The sequence below is a fragment of the Meriones unguiculatus genome, chromosome 3 (genome assembly GCF_030254825.1).
Source record: "Meriones unguiculatus strain TT.TT164.6M chromosome 3, Bangor_MerUng_6.1, whole genome shotgun sequence".
NCBI classification, from domain to species: Eukaryota; Metazoa; Chordata; class Mammalia; order Rodentia; family Muridae; genus Meriones; species Meriones unguiculatus.
In genome coordinates this window covers 8,197,921-8,224,602 of record NC_083351.1, presented here as the reverse complement: position 1 = coordinate 8,224,602, position 26,682 = coordinate 8,197,921, and the positions used below count along the sequence as shown (strand labels likewise).

General features: G+C 44.7%; 1 protein-coding gene across 5 annotated transcripts in view; it reads right to left on the bottom strand.

Moving 5' to 3' along the window:
- Vps13d (vacuolar protein sorting 13 homolog D) overlaps window positions 1-26,682 on the bottom strand; it is a 224,513-nt gene that overhangs the window by 191,369 nt on the left and 6,462 nt on the right. For 4 of the 5 annotated variants that reach the window (XM_021649137.2, XM_021649138.2, XM_021649141.2 and 1 more), the window contains exons 3-17: window positions 18,806-18,883; window positions 16,194-16,384; window positions 16,017-16,097; window positions 13,200-13,316; window positions 10,714-10,818; window positions 9,696-9,866; window positions 9,255-9,355; window positions 7,880-8,048; window positions 6,223-6,324; window positions 5,863-6,064; window positions 5,164-5,343; window positions 2,719-2,849; window positions 1,899-1,974; window positions 1,321-1,491; window positions 321-451 (exon numbers count right to left, since the gene is read on the bottom strand). In XM_021649137.2, the coding sequence (XP_021504812.2) occupies window positions 321-451; window positions 1,321-1,491; window positions 1,899-1,974; window positions 2,719-2,849; window positions 5,164-5,343; window positions 5,863-6,064; window positions 6,223-6,324; window positions 7,880-8,048; window positions 9,255-9,355; window positions 9,696-9,866; window positions 10,714-10,818; window positions 13,200-13,316; window positions 16,017-16,097; window positions 16,194-16,384; window positions 18,806-18,883 (2,006 nt within the window). The remainder of the gene's footprint in view (window positions 1-320; window positions 452-1,320; window positions 1,492-1,898; window positions 1,975-2,718; window positions 2,850-5,163; window positions 5,344-5,862; window positions 6,065-6,222; window positions 6,325-7,879; window positions 8,049-9,254; window positions 9,356-9,695; window positions 9,867-10,713; window positions 10,819-13,199; window positions 13,317-16,016; window positions 16,098-16,193; window positions 16,385-18,805; window positions 18,884-26,682) is intronic. The other variant, XM_060379120.1, reaches the window with a different exon arrangement.

Below are 26,682 nucleotides of genomic sequence, written 5' to 3'. Positions count from 1 at the left end.
AGGACAACCAGCACTACACAGAGAAACCCTGTCTCAAGAAACAAAACAACAGGAAAGAAAGGAAGGAAAAAAGAAAGGAAGGAAGGAAGGAACCCTCAGAGCAAGAAAAACATGATCTGGTCAGATCATTCATTTTCTTAATTAAACCATTAATGGGAAAGACATGAGCGGTAAATTGATGTTGGCATAAGGATTTCTTTTGGGGGCGGCTCACCTAGTTGACACAGGAGATGTAAGTGAGCCTATCTACAAGTCATGAGCTTGTCAGGAAACATGGGTGCCTCTCCCATGCCCAAAGAGACTCACACGATATCACTTACAATAAAATCTCCCACAAGCAAACGGTCAAGAGTCTGTCGGATCTCAGCCTTGGTCTGCATCTTCAGCTTGTTATATTGTCTTCGGGCTGCTTCAGCAACCCTCAACTCAAGCTCAGACTGATAACCAAAACCTGCAAGATTAGAAAGACACAAAACGTCAGAGATTGCAAGTGACTGGGCCAAAAAGAACACTGTCGCTTCTGCTCTCACCCAGAAGATCCACCAAAGTGGAAAAAAAAAAAAATCAATAACAATCTAAAAAAAAAATCTTTATTCTGAGATGGCCCACCATGAAAAGGCGGGGGAAAGCAAGCGGGTGTGGCGGACAGCCTTGAGGGCAACAAGGCACGGAGGAAAAGGTGCCTAACATACTATAATTCTTAAAACTATTTCTGAAAACTCCAAACTGCTGTATTTCAAAATCACTACAAAGTAGAACATAATATTGAAGGTAAAATGTCAGCCAGGTCACTCTGTTCCTATGAAAAGCCTCACAACTGTCAGAAGATGACAAAAGCTTCAGTGAGCAAGGAGGAAGGATGTGCACAAAGTAAATATTACTTTACTGCTTCACAAGACTCCCTGCCTGTGAAAGCACTTCTCTAACTGTCTCAGCCTCCTTTGGGAATAAAGGAAATCATAGGTGCATCAACAACACTCCTTAGAATTCTGCAGTCTAAATTGTTAAAAACAGAGATGTTGCCACCTAGAAGGAAATTCTTGGACATTCCACCTTAGTCCAACAAGCTAAAACACCCTAGCTGGCCAAAGAAACTTTCATCCCCCGAGGAAGGATGGAAAAGTGCATCCTAATAGGATATGGGAAGGAAAACTGGCTAAGGACACTGATTCGGTGTCCACACAAAATCCTGCCAGTTGCCCTGCAGGCTCCTGCTGCACTATCAGGTCAACACCCTTGTCCAGAGGATGACCAGCAATGACCCAAAGGATTTTTTTCCCCCAAAGGTAACATAGGATCAAACAAACAAAAAAAGTTAACCTGAGGTATGAACCTTTCCCTTGTAGAAAAAGTCTGCCACTTTTTTAATAGCCTGAGGGTTGTAGATGATGTTCAAAGGCCTCGTGCTGACATGCAACCGCCTCTCAAAGTGGCTGTGCACCGGGTTCCTCTCATAGAGCATCTCAAAGACAGGATTGTCTGGGTCAGCAGCTAAAGGAAACAGAAGAGGTGAAATACAACCAAAACAACCACTGTACCCCACAGGCCTGTAAAGCATGCTGGGAAAGAAGACATTTTCTAAAGTCTTTTCTGATCAGTTCACAAGTATGCAGATTTTTCAAATAAGGCCTAATAAGGCATGGCTCTAATCTTTAACAGGAATCATAACAGCTAGTCTACTGTATTTGTTCTCATAATGCAAAGCAAGCACCAGAGGCCTTGCAAAGCTACCCTAGTGACCCCAGGGGAACACAGGCCTACCCAGAGACTGCCAGGATGCCTGGGGAACAACATGGATCCACCTGGCAAGCCACTATGCACCAAACAAAAATCAAAGTCTACCAATCAGTAATAATGATTTCCTTAAGGATTTGCTTTAAGACTATATGAAAAGTTACCAGGGTATTGATCACTCCTGTCTGCTGATGCGGTTTGGAGACCAAAGGACTGTGAGACTCTGCCGACTTCTTTCTGCTATTAAACACACATAGAGAATACTTAGCGGTAAGAAGCACAGTGCACCACCCCCTTTACCTTGCACACTTGCTTCTCTCTGCACACACGACCGAAACCCCCTTCACACTGTTACCACATCCGTGCACTACTATGCCATCTCCTGGAGCAGACAATACGCTATGTGGTACCCAACATGGCTAATAAATTGCCAAATGGATATTAAATATTTTAAACTTTTCAAATTTTAAGTCCACTCCCACACTCTCTAAGAACATTCAAAAAGAAGTACAAACAGAATAAACGGGTAAATATTCAGCTATTTAAACTGTCTTTGCCAATAATACCGAAGATCTACAGCTGGTAAAGGGTATCACATGTAAAAGTGAACACACACAAAGGACTGAAGGTAGCTCTGTTTTGGACTTCCAGAAAGACGAGACTGACATTAACAACAGTGGGCCATAAGCAAAGATGTCAGACAGGAGATATTCAAGTGTCAGCCTTCAAGTGCAGAAAGCAGTACAGCCTCTGGCATTATTGCCAGGTAGACAGACATGCCCACAGTGTCTACAGCATGGGGAGGGGAGGGCTCCCACGCTCACCAATACTTCCTCCCTAACAAAGCCAGCAAAGGTCCTAGTACCAGCCTGTCTCCAATGATCAATTGTCAAAATCAGTCCAGTTAACAGGACTTCTAATTTCCTAAAAGAGACGCAATTTATTGACACCCACGTGTGCTAGCCATGCCACTGAAGTACATACCGGATTGGGGAAGACCAGGAGAGGAAACATGGTTCCTTCCGTAGCCAGGTCTCGGAGAAACAGTCCACCCAACCGGACTAAAAGCAAGGAAGAGTTTCTTCGAGGAAGAGACTCTGCTAGAAGTTTTACATCTATAAAAGATAAACATAAGACATGGTACTATGTTCTAAGGACTAACATGCTTTATACCTAAAAATAATGCATTTATTTTACAGAGAACTACTTGACACTAGGAAGTATTTTTCCAGGAAATTTAAACACACATGCATTCTCTCTCTCTCTCTCTCTCTCTCTCTCTCTCTCTCTCTCACGCCTGTCTATCTATGTAAGCATACGAAGACTGCTGGGAGGTTTCTCAATAGAGTGAAGTGTTTTGTGTTTTGTTCTGAGACAGGTTCTCTCGATGGAGTCCTGGCTGGCCTAGAACTTTATACAGAACCTCAAACTCACAGAGACACATCCACCTGCCTCTGCCTCTCAGGTGCTGGGATCAAAGCTGCACGCCACCATGCCTGGCCTCACAGTGAATTCGAGCAGAGCCGTCAGCTGTATGTTCAAGCAATCTGTTAGTTCATTTAAGTTTATAACAGCTCAGCTCTGAGGACTATAAAGTCAAAGAAACAACCCTCTGTCTGTCTGTAACCCTTCCCAACTACCAAGGCATTTCAGATAAGCTGCTATAAAACATACTTACGAGATGCCCAAGCCAACATCTGAGCATTTACTTACACAACTTTAATTCAGTGACAAAAACAAATACAATTGTTCCATGCCGTTTGGGAGGTGCATGTTCCCCTGCTCACTGAAATACACGTGGAACCCCAATCGGCCCTCATGGCACCTCCACGGACACTCAGACACAGGGTAGCTAAAGGGATAAGTCTCCCAATGTGTATGTCCCAGGTAATTTCAAGCAGACAGTGCTCTGCCTCCTAGTGTGAGTTCTCACTCTGTTAATGTGTCTTATTGCTGGTTTACTTAGGACCTTCTTTTTCTCATTTTTATGTGATATGCTTATGATTTTCCTGTTTAAAATAACCCAGTAGGGCTGGGGTTAGTTCAATGGCCATGCACTTACCTGGTATGCACAAGTCCCTAAATTCAATCCCTAGCACCATAAAGTGTCATGCTCAAGTGCTGTCTAGTGTCCACACTGGGAAAGGAAAAGGCTGGCTTATGCTATACACAGGCAACAAATGCTTTAGCTAAGCTGCTGTACTACAGACCATGCGCTCAAGTCAATGAAGCACTACACATACACACTGAATAAGAGGTGCAGAGCCACACATAGGTTTCTATAATAGTCACCTGGTGAATATTTTGATCATAGCCTCATAAAAACTTAGCTCTGCGCTTGCCCTATGATCCCCAGTGATCTAGAAACTCTTCTGGGTTTTGTTTTTTGCTTTTTTGTTTTTAGTTTTTGTTTTGTTTTGTTTTGGCGGGGGGTGGGGGGTGGGGGGGAGCTGGTTAACCAAACAAGGTTTCTATGTGTAACAGCCCTGGATGCCCTGAAACTCATTTTGTAGGCTGGCCAGGCTGGACTCAAACTCAGAGATCCACTTGCCTCTGCCTCCTGATTGGCTGGGATTAAAGGCGCATGACACCACACTTGGCTTTTGAGAGTGAAGTGTGTGGGCAGGGGCCATGTTATATACCTAGGTGACCTTAGAAACCAGAGGCACTGACTGGGTCCTGTCCTGGTTGTTTTATTTTGGTTTTTGGTTTCTTGTTTTATCAATTTGACACAAGCTAGAGTTTTCTGTAGAGGGGGACCACAACAAAGAAAGCCTGGCCTGTAGGCAAGCTTGTGGGCTTTTTCTTACCATGACTGATATAGGAGGGCCCAGTCCGCTTGGATGGTGCCACCTCTAGGCAGGAGGCCCTGGGGTGTATAAAACCTATTGAAGCAGGGTGTGGTGGTAGATGCCTTTAAACCCAGCACTGAGAAGGTGGATCTCTATAAGATCAAGGTAAGTCTGGTCTACAGAGCAAGTTTTAGGACAGCCAGAGCTACACAGTGAAACTCTGTCTCAAAAAAACAGAAGGGGGGGCAGGAAGGAAGGGAGAGAGAGAGGACTGAGCAAGCCAGAAGAAACAAGCCATCAGCAACATTCTTCCATGGCCTCTGCTTCAGTCCCTGCCCCTGGGACTTGAGCTCCTCTGGTGATGTACCATGATGAAGGTGTAGAAACAAAATAAACTCTTTCCTCCCCTTGCTGCTTTTGGTCATGGTGTTTCATCTCAGCAACAGAAACCTAACTAGACAAATCCCTTGGTGCTGAAGTTACCCTCCTGTCATGGGTGCTGGGAACCAAACGGAGGTCCTCTGCAAGAGCAGTCTGCACTCTTGACCTCTGAGGCACCTCTGCAGACCCAGCCACAGATGATGAAAGCAGACAGTGCGTTGGCACGAGAGACAGCAGAGCTGGCCCTGAGCGGTACCTGAGAACTCGAGCTGCATGAACGCGCTCTCGCTGGCATGAGCAGCACCCTGCTCCTTGTGCAGCAGAGTCACCGTGCCCCGCTGTAGCTGTGCGTTCAGCTTGGCAAAGACGTGATCTCGCTGTGTGTATGTGTTCACACATGAGGCATCGGCAGTGGGGTCGAAAAACTCCTCAGTGCCTACATGGTAAAGGAGAACAGGCTTAAGAGAATAGAAAGACAGCAAGACCCAGTATACTGACTGTGACAATGCTGTTGATCCAGATTTCCCTTCTTTAGGCAAGAACCCAAAGACACAGGTGATAAGGGACCGTGGCTCCTAACTACATGTGGCTGATGTGGCTGGTGTAATTTAACTTAACTAGTCACTTGTTCTATGGGCTCACACTGACAGCACAGGTCTATAGAGGCCCGGCCTCTAGAATGCCATCAAGCCTCAAGAGTCTGTGAACAAGTTCAGATTTAGTTGTGTGACAATGGCTGCCACTCAATCTGTTTAATAATGTACAAATGACCACAGCCACGTAATCTCTTCCAGCATGCCTCCCCTCTACCTCTCTGAGACAGACGGCTTTCCAAATGTCTCCCTTGGTTAAATCTGGAAATGACCTCTCGAGTTGTTGCCCAAAAAGCAAGATGATGTTTAGGACCTAACCCTCAATCTGGCTAAGGTGCAGGTGCAGACAGGCCCCAGCATACCCAGAATCTCTTCGGGGGTCCAGTGCTCATGTGACTCAGCTGACAGTCCTTCCACCACTTTCCCTTCAGGGCTCTGCTGTCCATACCAGCCACCCCACCCTGGAAACCAGGACTGCAGGTACTGCAGCATCCCGCTGCCTCCACTGGCGTCTGGCTCACTGGGGGAGGAGCCTGGAGAATCCAACTGAGGCTCTCGAAGACTCTGTGATCACAAGGAAGCAGACATGAAGGCCTGCAGACTAATGTGAGCAGTGATATGCCATTGGTCGCTGTGGGTCTTCACAGAAGCACAGGCATAGTGACTCTGAAGGGCTCAGAGTGTACAGGGACCAAATGACCCTTATGAAACAGATTTCTCACCTCTGCTAGCTCCTCTTGCTTATAAAATCGGTCATGAACCAGTTCCCGCAGAATCTTTAATTCCTCAAAGCTCTGTTCATCCTCAATACGACACATCTCCTCCTGTTTGGGACAAAATGAAACCCAGACACTACAGCACTAGAGAAAGCAAGCACTCTCAAATGGGGTTGCCTACAATCCAGCAATTGCTCCTTGATCTCAAAAACTGCACTAAAACTAGGGAGAGCAGACCGAGTACCAAGAACACAGTTTGCTTTGGTGGGTGGCTGCCGAGGCACCCTGCTCTGTACAGCACTGACTCTGTTCACAAGCCGCTTTACACATTAGCTCAAGAGATCAAAGAAAGCAGAGGCTGTCCTAGACTCCTTTCATAGAGTTATGATTCTTCCCACCTTCCAAGAGGAAAAACCGAGGGCCAAGCTCACACAGCATGAGCACTGGCCCCAGCTCCTGAATATTCACAATTAGCAAGGGTGCGGTCATTTCAGTGTGTTTCATACTAGTTGCTAAAGAGCAGTAGCAAAAACTATTGCATCACTTTTTATAAACAAAGCAAAATTACCCATCCTAAACAATGTCTTCTTTCCTAACATTAGAAGGATACACTGACAGCACAGTGCACAGTTCAGCTCACAGAGCTGCTGTTACTTGGCCACCTCAGCACTGATTCCGATTCTTCCTCTCAATGCCCTGCCTTTGCCTTCAAGAAAGCCATCCAGAGCAAAATGTCTAATGTAGTCTGGCAAGTAAGGGCCATGGTCTCAGCATGCAGGCAGGATGAGTGAGAATGCAGGACGTCAGCACAGCACAGGGACCACCCTGTGAAGAACTGTTCCTTTTTACATATAAAGGTCAATGAGAGCAACAGTCCGTTAGAAATATCCTGAGCCAAAATATATAGAGAATGGTCTGAACCATTCACAAAAGCAAAACAATTCAGGAGCAAAAAAACAGCCTGAGTACACTTTAGACTTCTCTTTCCCTGGGAGAAGGGAGACAGACCCAGGAAGGGGTGAGGCCAAGACAGGAATCTGGCAGGGCTGGTTCTAGGGTATCTAGCCCACAGATAATTCAGATACGGCTGGCCTTCTCACCCCTGTCACCACTCTACCACCAAAAAGTCCAAGGCCAATCAAGTCAACTAGGCTTACAGAAAATGTAGGCCAAAGTCCACAGAAATGAGTTAGAGACTAGCCCTAGTCAGACGAGGTTCAGGACCTGAAGAGACACCGGTGAGTTTTAAAGTCTCCCTGAAGTGCATGCATAGAACTGCATACTGTGGGAGGGGCCTGGCGGGTCATCTCTGCTTCCTTCTACCTGACAGCCCTTCTCAGTGCGCAGGGGTGGACTACACTGCTGGCCAAGACGAGGCTCAGTACCTTCCAAGAAACCCCCACTCTACTAAGCCCAACTATAAAACAGTACCTCTGGCACTTCACAGACTCAGCCTTTTTTTCAACCTGTGAGAGAATATTCTCAGCTAAGTGTGGTGGCTCATGCCTGTAATCCTAGGACTATGGAAATAGAAGCAAGAGGATCAGGAGTTCAAAACCAGCCTCAGCTTCATAGATTCTGAGGACAGCCTGGGCTACAAGTAATGCTGTCTTAAAACCAACCAAGCAAACTGAGAAAACTAATAAGCAGGCAGTCCACTCACCTTGTCGTCTGCAGACAGCATGCCTCCTTTTAACTTGGTGAAGTATCTGTCAGTGTAAAACACAGCATCTCGGGCACGATGCAACAAGAAATTCCACGTCCAACACTTCCTCTGCTCTCTGATCTCATACAAGTTAGCATTCAAGGCAAAATACCACCACTCTCGACAGCTGCAACAATCAGTGACAATGTGTTACTTTCCCAATAAAAACCACTGCAATGCTTTTGCTCCAGGACAAGCTTGCTCCTCTCTGAGACATTTCTCACATCAGTGCTTAGTTTCTCTCTTGGGTCCATTTTCACATTAAGCTAAACTCAATATGCACAAGAGTGAATCTGCCGTCAGAGAACATTGATGTACACTGTCAATAACATACAACTTGTAACCAGTGCGCCTCACCCAGAGCAGTGCCCCCTCCCCAGAGGAAACCATGCTGGCAGTAAGGTAAGCGTCATCCTGAGACAGTCACCAGGACTTGACCACTACGTATTTTCAAGGACACACATGCAAACACATGAGATCTTTAGGCTTTACTCGTCAGACTGCTCCCATTTATCCCTATAATATGAAGAAAGGATTTACGGGGCAGGAAAGATGGCAGCAGTTAAGGCACTGAGGCTGGGTGCCACGGCACACACCTTTGATCCCAGCATTCTGGAGGCAAAGGCAGGAAGATCTAAGAGTTTGAAGACAGCCTGATCTACAGAGGGAGTTCTGGTACATACAGGGCTACATAAAAAGACCCTGTCACAAACAAACAAACAAGAACATACTGTTCTTCCAGGGGACCAGAGTTCAGTTCCCAGCAACCACATCATGTCACTAACTACCTTTAATTCCAGTTCCAACCTGATGCCCTCTTCTGGCCTCCTGCATTCATGTGTACATGCACACACACACACACACACAAACATAGTATCAATTAAAAAATATTTCTAAGAAAGAGAATTGATTTTTGCTTTGGAAGCCAGAGAGCACAACCCTATAATGTGGCCAAAGAGAGTGAAGGGCAGAAAAAAGGAGGTGTGAGGAGTGCTGCAGAGGATGACCACACACCAACCATCAGCAAGCAACATCAGTCTGCTTGCTGACACCAAGGATCTTTGGAGTTCCACTATTCCCAATGTAAGAGTGGAGCCTACCTCAACAGAGATATGATAGGAAAATCAATGATGACAACAGACACTTCATGCCCCCTTTGCCCCAAATACTATTTCTTTTTTCTCATGGGTAATAGAATCACACATGTTAAAACCTAGCTAACCGTACCAAAACTAAACCAACTGCCCTTTATTCCGCAAGCACGTGTAAAGGACGGGACAGGAGAGCATGCTATAAGATACAGTGTATGGGTGACACAAAGAGGTACCCTTACTTCTTGGACACAGGCACTTTTGGTTTCCACTTCCGGAATTTCACCTGCCTCTCCTTTCGCTCCAGCTCCTTGAGGAATCCCATGATCTGCCGGTACTGCAGCTTTGTTAGAGTAAGAGAAACCAGATTAGGATAGAAATAGTTCTTCCGCTCAGTCAAGACCTACATCTAACAAGAACAACTTATTATTTAATCTGCTGAAATCCAGTGATCCAAGTATCCAAATGAGGCATTCTCTGGCACCACTTTGTTCTTCGCTCAGCAATCAAAAGCAAATCAAAACTAAGTGAAGATGATCCAATTACACCCTGTGATGCCGCCTGGGTTCACACCTAGCAGACTACAGCCTGGAGGGCAGCAGTGGCAAGGACACTGCTCAAGGGCGGTTCCCATTTACTCCAGCTCCGGGCATTGAGCCGAGCTTCTGGGCAGAACACTGTACCTGAGACAGCTTCAAGGGAATGGTCTCCAACTGAATATCACACTCGATCCTCGGGCTGTGCCGGGACCTCAGAGGCTCCTTGGAGCAGTTTCTTTTCAAGAGGGCAGATGCACACACAGGCTCCAGAATGTAGTGGTGACTGCGACTCTCCATGCTTCTGGCCATGGCCTCCTGTGTCACAAGAACATTGGCTCGATATAGACCAACCTTACTTCCGGCTGTTACCTTCCACAGTATTGGGAATTTAGGCCATGGGCTGTGTCATAGCGTCAACGTTAGCTAATCCACCTTATGCCACCTGGGGTTGGGGGAAATCAACTCTTTTTCTCCATTTCATTAAAGTACCTACAATTTCTTCACAAGAAGACTAAGCTAAGCTTTTCCTTAGTCCTTCCCAAACAGTGGCACTGTATCCACGTGTCTTAAAAGGACTGTCACACCATGATGATGTTTGAGACGAAACCCGAGGAAGCTGGTTCCTCTCTAAGAAGCTGACCTGCTGCTCTGCTCACCCCAAATCTGCATGTCCAATTCCCACTGGCCAACAAAATGCTGTCAACAGTGTGTCACAGGCACACAGCAGTAGAAGCAAGGAATTAGACACATAGACATATCTTCAAAACAGAACTTTAGCTGCGTGTGGTGGCACACACCTTTAATCAAAGCACTTGGGAGACAGAGGGAGGGAGACCTCCATGAGCTCTAGGAAAGCCTAGTCTACACAGTGAGTTCTGGGACAGCCAAGGCTATACAGAGAGACCCTAACTTAAAATTAACTAATTAATTAAAAACAGAACTTTACATAAAAAAGACAAACACACAATAAAAACAAATTCACCAAGTAGCCTGATCCAGGTTAGACTACACAAGCCACTGTGCAGACACAGGACGCACCTCAGGCAGACTCTAATACAAGCTGCTTGTAGATGGGGAGCACGGGGAAGGACAGCCTACAAATCAGGGTGCCTGCACACGTGCCTCAGTACACCTTACACTAAAGCCCCGTGCTGGAACATACCTGTAACTCTGCCTGAGGCAAGTCCCCCAGTAAAGTGCAATCCACATCCCAGTAGACACTAAACTCAGCTACATCTAATCGTTTTTTTCGCATTAGCTTCTGTACCTGAGGGAAGAAAAAGGATGACTGCCTTTAATTTCAGATAAAACTGTTGTTTACTCAATAAGCCACCTGTGAAACATCACACATCAGGCATTTTGCAAGGTCCAAGGAATGCAAGACGAAAACAGTTTACTCTCATACAGCTTAAACTCCATCCATACAAGGCCTGGTGGCACACACCTTTGATCCTAACACTCAGGCAGCAAAGAGAGGTGAAATCTGTGAGTTCAAGGCCAGCCTGGTCTACATAGTTAGTTCCAGGACAGTGGTACATAAGACCCTAAAAATAAGTAAGTAAACAAACAAACACAAACAAAATCAGACCAGCTGGCAACTCCAACATGCAGAAATATTTCTAATCACACAGAAGCAGCAGAAGGTTATCTAGATGCTATAAGCAAAGTATCACTGGACAGATGAGTGTCAAGGTATCTGTAAATCAGCCCAAAAGGACTGATGTCTTCAGGGGACAGTTATTATATTTCTGTTGTTATTGTTGTTGTTGTGTTGTTGAGAAAGGGTTTCTCTGTGTAACAGTACTGGCTATCCTGGAACTCACTCTGTAAACCAGGCTGGCCTCGAACTCAGAGATCCACCTGCTTCTGCCTCTCGAGTTCTGGGATTAGAGGTGTGTGCCACCGCCCGGCTAGTGATTATAATTCATAACTAAAACTCTGAATGGCAGAGAAACACTATGGGTACATGAACACATATTTGAAGTGGGAAGTCATTTAAATATTGAAAAAGTATCTTGGAATATTATAAGGGTATCAATTTGGACAATATCCTCTTCCAAGACGCCACATTCACCCACAAGTGTGATATGTCCTTATTTGTAAATACCAACTGTGCAGAAAGAACCAGGTCAAAATGAAGTCATGCAGGATGAATGCAGGTATGAAGCTAATGAGTGGGATCCTTGTAAGAAGAAAAAAAGACAGGAGACCAGGCTGGTGCATCCACAACCCAAGGAACCAGAATTTCCAGCGTCCATCTGATGGAGGGAGGTATGGATGAACTGACCCACAGGGTTGCACCAGCCTCTCCGACTCCTCGGTTTCACATTTCTGGTTTCCAGAGCTAGAGAATAAATTGCTATAGCTCTTTTATTTTACCTTCATTTTTGTTTTGTTTTGTTCTGAGGCAGGGTCTCACTATGTAGCCTTTGGCTGGCCTAGAATTCCCTATTTAGACCAGACTAGGCTTGAACTCAGGGATTTGCCTGCCTCCGCCTCCTGGGTGCTGGGATTAAAGGTGTGCACCACCATGTCCTGCTGCTTTTATTTTATGTGTATGGAGATTCTGCCTGCATGGATGTCGGTACATCATGTGTATCCAGTGCCTGCAGAGGCCAGGAGAGAATGCCAGACCCACAAGCACACAAATCTATGAACAGCTGTCCTAGTAAATAAAAATTCTAGGATTCTGAGCCAGGCATGGTGGTGCACACATGTAATTCCCAGCACTTGGAAAGTGAGTAAAGGGAGCCAGAAGTCTAAAGAGATAGTCAACTATGTAGTAAATTGCTAATCTAGTTCATTTGGCCTGAGCTCCATGAGGCTGCCTAAAATCTTGAAATGATCTGTCAATTTTTATTCTGTTTGCTGATATCACCCTCCTCTGCCCTGCCCACAGGCACAGTTACTCTAGCCTGACAGTGATGGTGCATGCCTTTAATTAGCAGAATTTGAGAGGCAGAAACAGGTGAATCTCTGAGTTCGAGTCCAGCCCGGTCTATAGAGCGAGTTCCAGGACAGCCAAAACTACAAAGAGAAAACCTGTCTTGAAAAAAAGAAAAAAAAAATTTCTCTACTTTATGGAGTGGGATGTTATCTGACAAAAGAAATACAATTAATTAAGACGTTTGTCAGGTGGGGTAGGCCTGCCATCATGCCGGAAGATAATGAAATCCTGTCTCAAAAGCAAAAGCCAAGGGTATAGAGAATCAGTGTTTTATTAGGCAAGTCTAAAACACCATAGAAATGTCATGCAATAGTTTTATAAAAAAAAAAAAGAGAGAGAGAGAGAGAGAGAGAGAGAGACTGTGTGGAAACCACCACAGACATTCCCAAGCAGTACATGAAACTGTAAGTTTCCTTGGTGATTAACAAAGAGGTAGAAAAAAGGAGGATGAAATGCTTGCTGACAGGAATCCTTTGCAGCTCAGCTTCTTTGTGTATAAAACCAAAGAGATATGACAGGTCAGTGAAAAGTAACTGTTTTCCCATCCCAGCAAATTAACTTTAGCTGCCTACATACTAGACAGGCACACAGCAAGTGAAGTAGCAGGGCTCTGTTTACCTAACACTGGAGGAGGGAGGGCGGAGCCCCAGGCTCCTAACATGGAGTTTTATTCTTGGTCTGTGGTCAGATCTCATACTCACAGGCTCATTTGCAGCATTCTGCATGGACACATTCTTAATGCAGATGCCAAACGCAAAAGGATGAAAGGGATTGGTGAGACCATCTTCAAAACGCAGATGGACGTCTTGAATTTTTAACTGCAAAGGGGAGAGAAAGGAAAACACATTTAGATAAGTGTTACAAGCAGAATCCTGTTAGTGGAGGCTAACTACAGAGAGCATCTTCAAACAGGTATCCAGTGTGCATGTGCTGAAAGTTCCAAGGGGACATGTCAGAAACCACCCAAAAATGAGAGTTCATTGTGATGAGTGTTATCTCAGGAAGGCTGCAATGCTCCCATCAAATCATTCCAGAAACAGTGAAAACATTTAAACACAGCAATACCAGGAGCCAGAGAGGTGGCTCAGGAGCCATGCAGTCCTAGCAGCATTAGTTCAATGCCCAGAACTCTTGTAAAGATGAAAGGAAAGAACAGACACCCAGAAAGGTGTCCTCTGACCTCTGCATACATACCTACACACATACATAATAATAAATAAATAAATAAATAAATAAATAAATAAATGATTTTTCAAGAGGAGAGAGAAAGAGAACAACAACATTGAAACAGATAATTGGTTGTCTACTCTGGTCTCTCTGGGAACCTGAGCCCAGGATAACCTGCAAAGCACATAGGTCTGTGTGAATCTCTACATGCACTTGTTTGTGCTCCTTGAGAGAAGGTGATTACTCAGCTTCAGTGAACTAAAAAAACAATAATGGGGCCTGTGAGTAGCTCAAAAGTAAAGTGTGTGTTTATCATGTGTAAGGGCCTGGATTCAGTCCTCAGAACTATAAAAAAGAAAAAAAAAAAACATACACATGTGACCAAGAAAAGTATCATGAGCTATTATGAAAATACAAACTAGGGAGGGGAGATGACTCACTGAGTAAGAACGCTTGTTTTACAAGCTTGAGGATCTGAGTTCAAATCCCCAGCACTCAGAGAAAGTTAGGCATAGCTATACTTGCCTGTAAGGAGAGCAGTAAGGGAGAGAGACAGACAGATCCCTGGACCTTGGTGATCTGATCAAGCCTAGTCAAAACAGTAAGTTTGGACCTCAGGGAAAGACTCTGTCTCAAGGCAGTAAGGCAAGCAACAGCAGGAGGCAGCTGATATCCTGCTCTGTTCACAACCATGAACACAAGGGCACCACTGCCTACAAATCTGTGTGCATGCCTAACAACCACACACACCACAGAGAAGGAAAAAAAGAAAGCCAAACAACAGTTAAGTCATCACTGCACTCTAGTGACATGATGGCCGGCACAGCACCGCGGCCACTGTGGAGAAACCAGTGTTGAATATTGATGGGAAAATCATAATATGGGTCAGTGGGGTAGCCCCGTGGGTAAAGGCACTGGCCACCAAAGCTGCTGATCTGAGGTCCACCTCCAGGACTGTGTGGTTGAAGAAGAAAACCAAACTCCGCAAGCTGCCTTCTGATTCCAAATGTGCACACATACATTCAGACACATTTTCTCTCCCTCTCTCTCTCTCTCTCTCTCTCTCTCTCACTCAGACATATTCTCTCTCTCTCACACACACACACACATTCAGATAGATTCACACACACACACACACTCAGACACATTCTCCCTCTCTCTCACACACACACATTCAGACACATTCTCTCTCTCTCTCTCTCACTCAGACATATTCTCTCTCTCTCACACACACACACACATTCAGATAGATTCACACACACACACACACTCAGACACATTCTCCCTCTCTCTCACACACACACATTCAGACACATTCACACACACACACACACACATACAAATAAAACTTTGTAGAAAGTGACGGTGGGGTGCTCAGCCCTAAATGCACAGGTCCATCACCACCTCCAAGCTCAGGGAGCATATGGAAGAAGAGTCAGAAGGGATGTAACCTAGAAGGTGAGGAGTGGAGGGGTACAGCGAAAGGACACGCCACTGCCCTCTCACCTCCATATGTGCCTCCCACCCCCAGTAAATACATGCAAAAAAATGTCTTTATGAGAAAAAAACTCCTTTGTTGTGAAAAATACGTACACGCTTACCCGCACATAAAGCATGGACACACATGCACAAAATAGTATTATTGTTGCTATTACTATACCCTATTTTTAAAAATCAGTGCACCAATCTTCTCATCCAAGTTATGAAACCAACAACCTCAGGTCACACTTGGGGAGCATGACACTGCCTGCGTTTTCCTGGGTTGCCGTGACACTGCAACAGTAACTGTGCAGACAGTAACTAGAGACAGTAACTGTGGGCTGCTTTGTGACAGTTAGTGAATATTCATCCCCTGATCCCATTCCTGATGGTCAAACAAGCAGCCCCTGCACTACGACCCATCAAAACTCAGTAAGCTTCATCAATGCGTGCCAGTCACAGTTCATGACACACTAGGCCACGCGGACCCTACCTCTCTCATTTTGCAGATGAAAAAATTGAGACCAAAGAGGTTGGATGCCTTGCCCTGAAAGCAGCCATGGAGACCTAAGCAACCTGACGTCTGAGGTGAGAAGTCCTTCAGCAAGTGGGATTCCAACATTCAAAAAGAAAGTGTGGTAAAAGGAGGGGAAGTGAAATGGCAACGCCTACTCAAACCAGCCAAAGCAAGAAAGACCTGTGTCTGCCTCACAGCGCAGGACTTGCCCTTCAGGTTTTCCCTTTGGCACAGCTCACCCCACCCCCACCACACTGTACCAGCTAAACCCACAAGAGATGAGTAACTCAGAAGCAAAAACACATCTAAGCCTCAGAAAGCCTTCATGTGTCCTCATGAAGGTGACAGGCCTCACCTCGATGTTCTCCACGATCCTCGTGACAACTGAGGCAGTGACTGAGTACCAGTAGGGCTCTCCCTTCTGCTGCCGCTCACTCTGCAAGGGAGAGAGAGAGCCAGTGTCAGCAGAGCCAGCACTTTACTGTGGGGACTGTTACAGGCGCCCCTAAGCGCACAGCCGCCTAAGCCTTGCCTTCCATCTCTCCTCCAGGGCCTGAAGCAGTGCTTTCTTACGCTCCCTCTCCAATAGCTTCTCCTTCTCATCATTGAAGTCCTGGATTTTTTCTGGGGCACCAATTAAGTGGAGGCCGGAGATGGAGATCACCCAAGGGTCCACATGCGGGCGGTAGAAGGGGATTTGGAGGGTCACTCTCCCAATCAAGCCTGTGAGGAGAAGGATCGTCTCATTACACACCTGCGCATTCTTCTGGTTTCTCAAAATATTTCCAGCTCCCTTTAAGGCACATGGATTACTATTATCATTATTTATTTTATTTCAAAATAAAAAATAAAAAACCTGACAACTGTGGTGGTCCATTTAGGAAATGCTGAAGAGACAGGAGCAGAAGTCCAAGGCCAGCGGGAGCAATGCCTTGGGGTGGGGAATTTAGCTCTGGTAGAACATGGATCTAAGAAATGAAGGCCCTGAATTCTGTCACCAGCACCAGAAGGAAAAAAAAAAGACAAAAATCACAAAAACAGACAGCAAGCCAGGTGTGGTGGCCCATGCCTGTAATCCCAGCACTCAGGTGGCGAAGGTAGGGAGATGGCAAGTTCAAAGCCAGCCTGGTCACAAAGCAAATTGGAGGCTAGCCTAGCCAATCAAGTTCCTACATATGTGAAACAAGTGTTAGAGTAGGATCTGTAAGAGTCAGCTTAAGATGAACTAATCAATTAAAAAAGAACCAGGTACAATGAATTAAGCTGGAAAATGCTCAGTGACTCTTTTTCATATCAAATATAGACTATTTACTATGGAAATTCTCTTCCAACTAGACAAAGCCTTGAATTCCCATGAGGTGTCCTTCTTCCCATGGTATCCACCTGCACAGGCCCTGGTCACAGAACTCATCTCTTGTTAATAATTGGCTGTTTGATGAGTATTTATTGGGAGTCATGATGATTACATATCTAACCTTCAACATACCCATTGTAGCCTAAAACAGACAACACAGCATAAGGACAAAGAAACCTAATGCTCACAAAAACTTGGGCTCAGAGCTACCTGACCTATAGATTTATACTTTTTCCCAACTTCTTCCATTTTATCCAAACCTTTAAATTCAGTGTAATAAAAAAACAGGTGACTGGATATGGTGGCACATGCCTTTAATCCCAGCACTTGGAAAGAGGATCTCCGTGAATTTGAAGCCAGCTGGTAACATAGTGAGTTTCAGGCCAGCCTAATCTACATACTAAGCTCCAGGCAAGCCAGAGCTACATAGAGAGCTCCAGCCTGATCTACATACTGAGCTCCAGGCCAACCAGAGCTACATAGAAAGCTCCAGCCTGATCTACATACTGAGCTCAAGGTCAGCCAGGGCTACATAGTGAGACTCCATCTACAAACAATAAGGCAACTGTGGAGCATTGAGAACGGTATTTTCCTTTGTGTGGCTCTGAGGAAGGAAGCAAGGCCCTTATGCTTGCTTAGCAAGGTCTCCACACTGTGCTACAGGCCCAGTCCTCACAATGGTATTTCTAATGATAATATCAAATAACTGACCATCTACTACAATAGCAAATTAATACAGGAGCTGGAAATGCTGCTCAGTGACACAATACTGGCTTTGCATGTACAAGGCTCTAGTTTCAATATTCAGCACCATGTGGGGTAGGGGATGGAGATATTTTACAAAAAAATAATAAAAAAATGAGTTTTCTTAGAAAAATAAGATTTATACTGAAATTATATGCCAATTTGAATTACTGCACAATGGCAGTTGTTTATTTGGTTTGAGACAGGGTTGTACACAGCATAGGTTGGTCTTGGATACCTGATCTTCCTTCTCCCTCCCAAATACCAGAGTACAGGCATGCTCTGAAATGCCAGGCCACAGCAGCAGGACTGAGTGAGTTTCTAAAAAGATATAAAGCATTCTGGCTGCAAAACAGAACTTTGTACATCGTATTACTTTTGTAAGAAACAATGTGAAGTCTGCTAATAGAAAAGGCAGAAAGAATTGGTTTTCCTCAAATATTAGAAAACGATAATTTTCCCCAAAGAGTTTCTCTTAATCCTTCAATATTTGAAGAATTTTCATGGAAGTAACCGGTGTTAGCATTCTTGAAGCTTTCAGGTTCCAATTTGTCACTGTCTTTGCTGGTGCTTTGTGTGCATGCATATACACACAGATAAATAAACTTTAAAAAAAGTTTTAAAAAATACAAGATCTATAATTACTATTACGATCTAGTGGTTTTCTGTGTATGCAAGGGTGTTTAAGGGTGTGGGAGGTGCTAGGGATGGAACCCCAGACCCTGTACATGCCAGGCAAGACTTTAGCACTCATCTACATCCCTAGCCCTAGTCCCTGACTTTTCGAAGGCAGGTTTTGTTTGTTTGTTTGTTCAGGGTAGGGTCTCACTACATAGTCCTGGCTAGCCTGAACCCACTATACAGAACAAGTTGGCCTTAGTCTCACAGATCCACCTGCACTCAGGTTACACTTATATAAACTGATATAAACTCTCATACTTTCTATCTACTTCCTGGTCAAGCAGATACCAACTCCAGAGCCTTTGACACTCCTATCCCAAACAACTTGATCCCCAAACCTTCCTCCCTCCTTTGGTTCCGCATACCAGCTTTGACTTCAAAGGGCAATTCCAGTTCTTTCAGGGCATCCTTCTTTAATGGGAGGTTTTCTAATTCAACAGCACCTAAAAACAAAACACCATGAAATAAATGTTCATCCAACAAAGACTGAGCTGCTGGCTGTGCACAGAGCACTGGAGAGTAATGCCCATGGCAAAGCCACCAAAAGCCCTAGGTTTCTGTCTGTGGTACTGATTTGACCACCCACACTGTCACATACATGACAGCTGAAGTGTAGCCGGCTGCTGCAAGAACTTGGGCAAGATTCTACCTATTTCTGTAATGGGCCAGAGAGTAAATATTTTAAGGTTTATATCATGTCAATTGCATTTTTTATTTCTTTCTCTTTCAAAGTTTTAAATCACATTTATGTGTGTGTGTGTGTGTGTGTGTTCCTGCATGTTTTGAGTGTGTATGCACATGTGTGTGCACGCAAGCATGAACAATGCTCGTGTGTATGAGACCTAGGACAGCCAGGGCTATGTAGACCCTGTTTCAAAACATAAAGCAAAAAGAAACAAATAGGAACAGTCATACAAAGAACTTCTCCTCTTTCTTCTGGCTCTCTGCACCTCCCTTGAGCCATAATGACTAGTCAGAAGGCACAGGAGGAACAGGGCCAGCCTGTATGATGACTCCAACCCAGGTGTGCAGCCAGATCCACCTCTGCTCTCATTTGGATGCGAATGTCCCCCAAAGACCCATGAATTAAAGGATTACCTCCAGCCTATGACAATATTGGGAGGTAGGGGAACCTTTATATGGGTAGCCTACATGGCAGAAGTTAGCTTATTGAGGACTTGCTCTCTAAAGGGATAATGAGACTGGGTCCCCTTCCTGACTGTTTCCCATCTGTCATGAGGTAAGCAGGCTGCTCTGCCAGGTGCTACACTATTACTGTAGGCCCAGAGGCAATGGGGCCAAGCAAACTATGTGAACCAAAACTGTGAACCAAAACAACCTTTCCTTTTAAGTGGATTGTCTCGGGTATTTTATCACAATAAGGGGAGACTGAGAAACATGCTCAGCTAACTATGCAAGCCATATACATATAAGGCCTACATACAACCAAGCTCTACTTTGTGCTGGCCACAGAACCTAAGAGAAGACACCCTGCAGCCACAGGCTGACGTGGAGAGAGCCTTCGTGTTATAAAACTGTTTGCATAACATAAACTATTTCTGAGCCTTGAATCTGTCTGTGATAGGTTTTGTTTGTTTGTTTGGTTGGTTGCCTGCTTACTTGCTTGGTTTTAGTTTTTTCAAGACAGGGTTTCTCTGGGTAGTGTTGGCTGTCCCGGACTAGCATTGTAGTCCAGGCCTGCCTCTGCCTACCCTTAATACTGGGATTACAGCTTGGGATAGGTGTTTTTGAGAACAGCGTGTATAGATAACAGCCACTAACTGGTAGGAAAGCCCAGGAATAGGGCAGACAAGGCTCACTGTAAAGGCATAATTATGTAAGATGTTACTGCCCCGATAAATAACTATGCAGACTGTAGAGAAGAGGTCAAACCCAGCAATTTGGCAGATTCTAAGCATGGTCCCTTTATTTTTTTTTGGGGGGGGTCCACAAGAGGCATACATTGCATAAAACTAACCTAAAGCAAAATAAACCTATTTCCATAGTTGGAGAGAAAACTATCATAAAGGAGAAGAAATAAGAAAACCTCCTTAGGTGAAAATGACTTTCAGAGGGACAATTGCAGTTTCTTTTTTGTTTTTGCAGCACTGGGGATTAAAGGCAGGTTCTTGAACTTTCAAAGTAAGTGGTCCAGTGGAGCCATGCCCTGTCCCCTTTTCTCATTTACACTAAGATTGGCCTTAATTTTTCATATGCTAATCATTCACAAAGGCAGGTGACCCCTGGGTTTCCCTGGCTGCTGCACTGCTCAGTACAGTAAGTGATTTAAAATGGAAAGAGAAGAAACAGAAGCCTGCAGCAAGCCAACAGCTAAGGTACAGCAAAAAACACTGCAATGGTTCAAGATCAAGATGGAAAACACACTGATATACACACACACACACACACACACACACACACAGATGTGTGCCCATAGCCTGCTCTGCTGGGAAGGATTGCTCCTGAAAGTCATATAGCAAAGCACCCAAAGGAGGTAGACACTTTCAAAGCCAGAACGCTACTCACTGATTTCCAGGCAGACAATTTCCAGGGATTCATGGATGGCTCACCCCAAAATTCTACATCTCACTGGCCAGAGTTCTATTCACTAACACTGTGGTGAGCTCAGGCATTTCCCAGCCAACTCTGTTGACTACCAGATTCTCTTCATTCTGCTCCAGGTTATTTATAGGACTAGGCTGAATGGGGGCTCAGAAGACAAGGAGGGATGAAGTATTCAGTCCTTGCATAGCAAAGCCTCTACTTTCTGGCTCCAAAATATCCCCCTGTGCCCAAAGCTCCCAGTCTTGCTCCTGGATCCACTCCACCTGGGGTGTGGTGACCCCTGAGTGACCCACTGAAACCCATTTCAGCTCACTCCAAAGCCACACCAGCTTTCCTACCAGACAAAACCAAAGGCTCCTCCCTATGCACTCAAAGGCATAATGTTTGAGTAATTGAAGGCAAGGTCTCAAGGTGTAACCCAGACTAGCTGAAACTCTCTATGTACCCCAGACTGGCCTCCAACCCACAGCAATCCTTCTTGCCTCATCCTCTCAAGTGCTGGGATTACAAGAGCAAGCCAGAACATCCAGCTGTTGCCTCTAACTCAAGTGCAAACCATTGAGTTTGCACAGGACTGCCCTGTGCGTAGGACTTTACAGGCCAAGGTGGAAGAATGACAATAACAATACCCATCACTTACATAGGTCTTATGTGTGCCAAGTACTTCATCATCATCCCTCTTCCCTGCAAACAGTGGACCCCAAACTCGGTCTCTCCTAATCTCCTACCTACTCATGTTCTACCACCAAGCTATAATCGAGGCCCCAAATTATCTCATTAAAAATATATATTTACAGACAGATATGTTACCATGAATTTGAAAGTGAGCAAAGGGAGAAGAGGGGTATATAGGAGGGTTTAGAAGAAGGAAAGGGGTATAATTATATTATAATCTCAAAAAGATAAAAGAAATAATTTTTAAACATTTCATACATGTGCTGATTAAATAAAAATGGGCCCCAAAGGCTCATATATTTGAATGTTTGGTTTTCCAAATAGTTGGTTGACTATTTAGGAAAGACTGGGAGGCATGGCCTTGCTGGAGGAGGTATGTCACTGGGGTTGGGCTTTGAGATTTTAAAAGCCCATGCCAGGCCCAGTGGCCCTGCCTGCAACTTGCAGATCACATGTGAGCTTTCAGCATCAGCTCAGCACCATGCCTTGCCTACGTGCCTCCCTTCCCACCTGCTCCGATGTTCCCCATCATGATGATATGGGCTTATCCTCTGAAAATGTAAGCAAGCCCTCAATAAATGCTTTATGTTTTAAGCTGCTTGGTTGTGGTGTCTCCTCAGAACAATAGAACAGTAACTAAGACTTTAATTTGATGTCTATGGATGTTCTGCCTGTATGTATGTCTGTGTGCCACTTCTGTGCCCTTGTGCACTCAGAGACCTGAAGAGGGCATCAGATTCCCTGGAACTGGATTTACATACAGTTGTGAGCTGCCAAGTGGGTGCTGAGAACTGAACCCAGGTCCTGTGGGAGAGCAATCAATCAGTGCTTTTATCTGCTGAGCCATCTCTTCAGCCCATGCATTATCTCACTCAATCTTCATTAGAAGGCAAAGAAATACTACAAGTGGAGTATCCCCTGTCTGAAATACTTGGGATTTTAAGCATTTCAGGTTTGGGGGATTTTCTGGTTTTAATACATTTTACTGATTGAGCATTCCCAAATAAAAATCAAAAGTTCAGTGCCAGGGTTATAGTTCAGTAGGTAGAGTACTTTCCCTCTCATGCTTGGAAGCATGGACTCCACTCCACTACCGCACACTGGCAGTGTGCACACCTGTAAACCCTGTACTTGGGATGTGGAGGTAGGAAGATCAGGAATTCAAAGTCATCCTCAGCTCAGCTTGAGGTCAGCCTGGGCTACATGAAGTATTCATGAGATGGCTAGAGACAGTAAAGTCAACTGCCACCAGATGTAACAACCTGACTCTGATGCCTGGGACCACACTGCAGAAGGACAGAACTAACTCTGAAGTTATTTCTGACCTCCACCTATTGGATATGGCACACACACCCCAATCAACCAAATAATCAATATAATTGATTAAAGGAAAGGGGGCAGTAAGGGAGGAAAGAGTGAAGAAAAGAAACATTTTTTATTTATTTGTTTTCTAAAACGAGATTTTTCTGTGTAGCCCTAGCTGTCCTGAACTCATTCTGTAGACCAGGCTAACCTAAAATTCATAAAGATTTGCCTGCCCCTGCCTCCCAAGTATTAGGATAAAATGTGTCTACCACCATTGCCTTTGGAAAACTAATTTTTAAAAATATTCAAAGTGTGCCGGGCATGGGGCACACACCTTTGATCCCAGCAGAGGCAGAGACAGGTGGATCTACAAAGTGAGTCCAGGATAGCCAGAGCTACAGAGAGAAACCCTATCTAAAAAAAAAAAAAAAAAAAAAAAAAAAATTCAAAATGCAGCCACAGTGTTCTGATAACACAAGCTTTTTGAGCTCAGTCAGTACTAAAGTGCTTTCAGAACATTCCAGAGTACGGATACTCAACCTGCGTTATCAGTTTCTCAACTTTAAGATGAGAAAACAAGGCTTAGCAAACAAGAAGTTTGCTTAGAACCCTCGGAGCTGGTTAAGTGGTAGCACCAGCGGTCACAGGAGGTCTGTCTGCCCTGGGGTGGAAAGAGGGTGAGAGGGTAAAGAGGGCCGTTAGTGCCCGCTGCTGTCAGAACAGCTTGCAGGTGGTGAAAGCGCCTGAGCTCTAAGGTGCTTTTCTTGCCTCATCTATTGTATCGGCCCCAAGCCCAGAGCCTTGCCCACAGCAGGTGCTCATGTGGTGTTGACCAAGTCCAGCCTCTGTCCTCCAGCTACTCATGCGGTGCTTGAGTACATGTGCACAGCCCACCCCTCAAGTCCAACCCACCAGCCAATCCTCTGCTGACCATCCTGACAAGGATGACATGGACTACCCTGCCTGAAAGCCTATCCTGCCTGAGAGCCTACCTCATGCCAAGAACGGCTCTAAGCTCTTTGACACACATTAACCTACTTGGTCCTCAGAACCCTGTGAAATGGTTAATAATTTCCAATATATGCAGAAATTGAATAATATATTCAAGTAGCTGGTAAATGTTACAAGTAGAGACAAATTCAGTCTGGGATAAAGACAGTCTTTTTTTCCCTCCTTTTTGCCCCTTCCAGGCAGCCCAGCCACAGGAACCCACCATCAGTCCAGCCAAGTGACCACTGTCTCCTTTGGATCCCCCCACACCATTTACAACAGTAAATCTACTAGATCAGAATAGTGGTCTCTTACCTGTCTAACACCCTGTGGCCTCAATCACTACTCCACTATGTCGAGAACAGGAAACATTGTCAGCTCCTTTCCAGAGCCAGTCTCTCAGTTAACAGAGATCGCTGTGGTGTGCTTTGTAAAGGGATCGAAACTAACACCAGTTATGAAAGAAAAACACTCCTCAAGGTTTCATGCCATAGTTTTGTTTGTTTGGTTGGTTTTTTTTTTGGGGGGGGGGGGGTTGTTTTGTTTTGTTGAGACAGGGTCTGTCTGGTAGAGCAGGCTGGGACTAAAAGCACACCTCATTACACCCAGCTTCATTTCATAGATCTAAAATCCAGAGACAATAAATAATAGTCCTTAAAGAGGATGTGAGAGAAGTTACCCTAAAGCACCAAAATGATGCATGCTGTTGTCACAAGACATATTCTGTCTAAACTGTCTGTGGTGGCACATGCCTGCAATCCCAGCCCTCAGCAGGCAGAGACAGGAGGACCACCACCAGTTTGAAGCTGACAGAGACTTCTCAGTAACTATCAGGACCAGCCATGGCTACAGTATGAATAAAAAACATCAGAAAGGGACAGAGAGATGACTCAGAGGGTAAACATGCTTCCTGCCCAACCTGAGTTGGTCTTTAGAACAAACATGGTAGAAAGCTGTCCTCTAACCACACTGTTGGGGGTTGGTCTGGTCGCTGTGCATTCAGAGACTGAACCCTGGGCCCTGAGGTCTGGTTGCAGTCCCGATGTGAGCACTGCCATGTGCGCTGATCAACCGTTGTGTAAACTTTGCTCCCAAATTATCTCTAACTGGTTAAGAAAGAAGCTGGACAGCCAATTACTGGATACAGGAAACAATAGGTGGGACTTCCATTCCAGTCTTGGGGTCTCAGGTAGGAACCACTAGGTAAGAGAGAGAAGGAAGAGATAGAGAAAGGACATGGCTGACTTGATGGGGCAGCCCAGGCAAAACCAACATGGAAAGTAACTTGGGCACATGGCTGCAAAATAGCAAGACTAGTAAAGAGGATCAGTTTAAATGAATATCTGCCCAGTTATAGAACCTAAAGTTTATTAATAAATCTAATAGGTTTCTGTGTCAATTATTTGGGAGCTAGAGTAAGTAAACAGAAAAGGCCCACCAAATTATAACATCTTTACACCACCCCACACATACTATGTCATGTGTGCCCATGAATGTACAAAATAAATAAATGCAACTTTAATCTTTTATATTTTTCCAAGACAGGGTTTCTCTGTGCAGCCATGGCTGTCCTGGACTCACTTTGTAGACCAGGTTAGCCTTGAACTCACATATTCACCTGTCTCTACCTCCCCAAGGGCTGGAATTACAGGCATGTGCCATCGTTTTTTGTTTTTTGTTTTAAGTCAGGGTTCCACTACATTGATCATCACTCTGGCCTTGAACTCAGAGATCCACCTGCCTCTGCCTAAAAAGTGCTGAGATTAAAGAATGCACTACTGGCACTGTAATTTAATTATATATATATAATTATATATATATTAGTTATATACATATTAATTATATATATTATATACATATAATATACATATAATATGTGTGTGTGTATATATATATGTGTATATATATATATGCCCCACCCCCAGGCCTAGAAATAGTGAAATTTCTAAATATAATATATAGAAATTATATATTTATATATAGAAATATATAAATATAGAAATTATATATACATATTATATATATATTATATATATGCCCCACCCCCCAGCCTAGAAATAGTGAGATTAGAAATCTGTAATGCCATAAAGCTCCATCTGTTCATCTCAGGGTCAGTGAACAAGAAGCCACTGGCTCACTGTGGAGACACCAAGCTCTTACTTGGGGAAGTTGAGCCTCAGTGCTCTGCAGGGTACCTGCAGCCTCGAGGTACCCAGGCACATCAACAAGGCTCAGAGCGAGAACTGGACACTATGGAAAAAACTCTTCACTTTTGCTTCCCACCAGCTTCTTTGAAGAACAGGAGGGAAAGTGGGACAGGGAAGAAGCCATTTCTGTCTCTAAAGAAATGAAGGAGAAGAGTAGGGAACAACCAAACCTACAGTAGCTCCCACAGCCAGCTATAGGGAAATTTGCATTCAGAACATGGCTGCTCTGGCAACAGATCACATCCAAAGACCTTCTAGGTCTATGTGATCCAGCTGGAATATAGACACAACTTTAATCCCAGGAGACAGGGGAAGCAGATCTCTGAGTTCAAGGCCAGCCTGGTATGGAGCAAGTTTCAGATAAAGAAAAGCTCAGGTCCAGGCATGGTGGTACACATCTTTAATACCAGCACTCAGGAGACAGAGGCATGCAGATCTCTGAGTTCTAGTCAGTGCGGTTCTGTCAGTTCAGCTGAGTCAGTGAGTTAAAAGGCAGTACA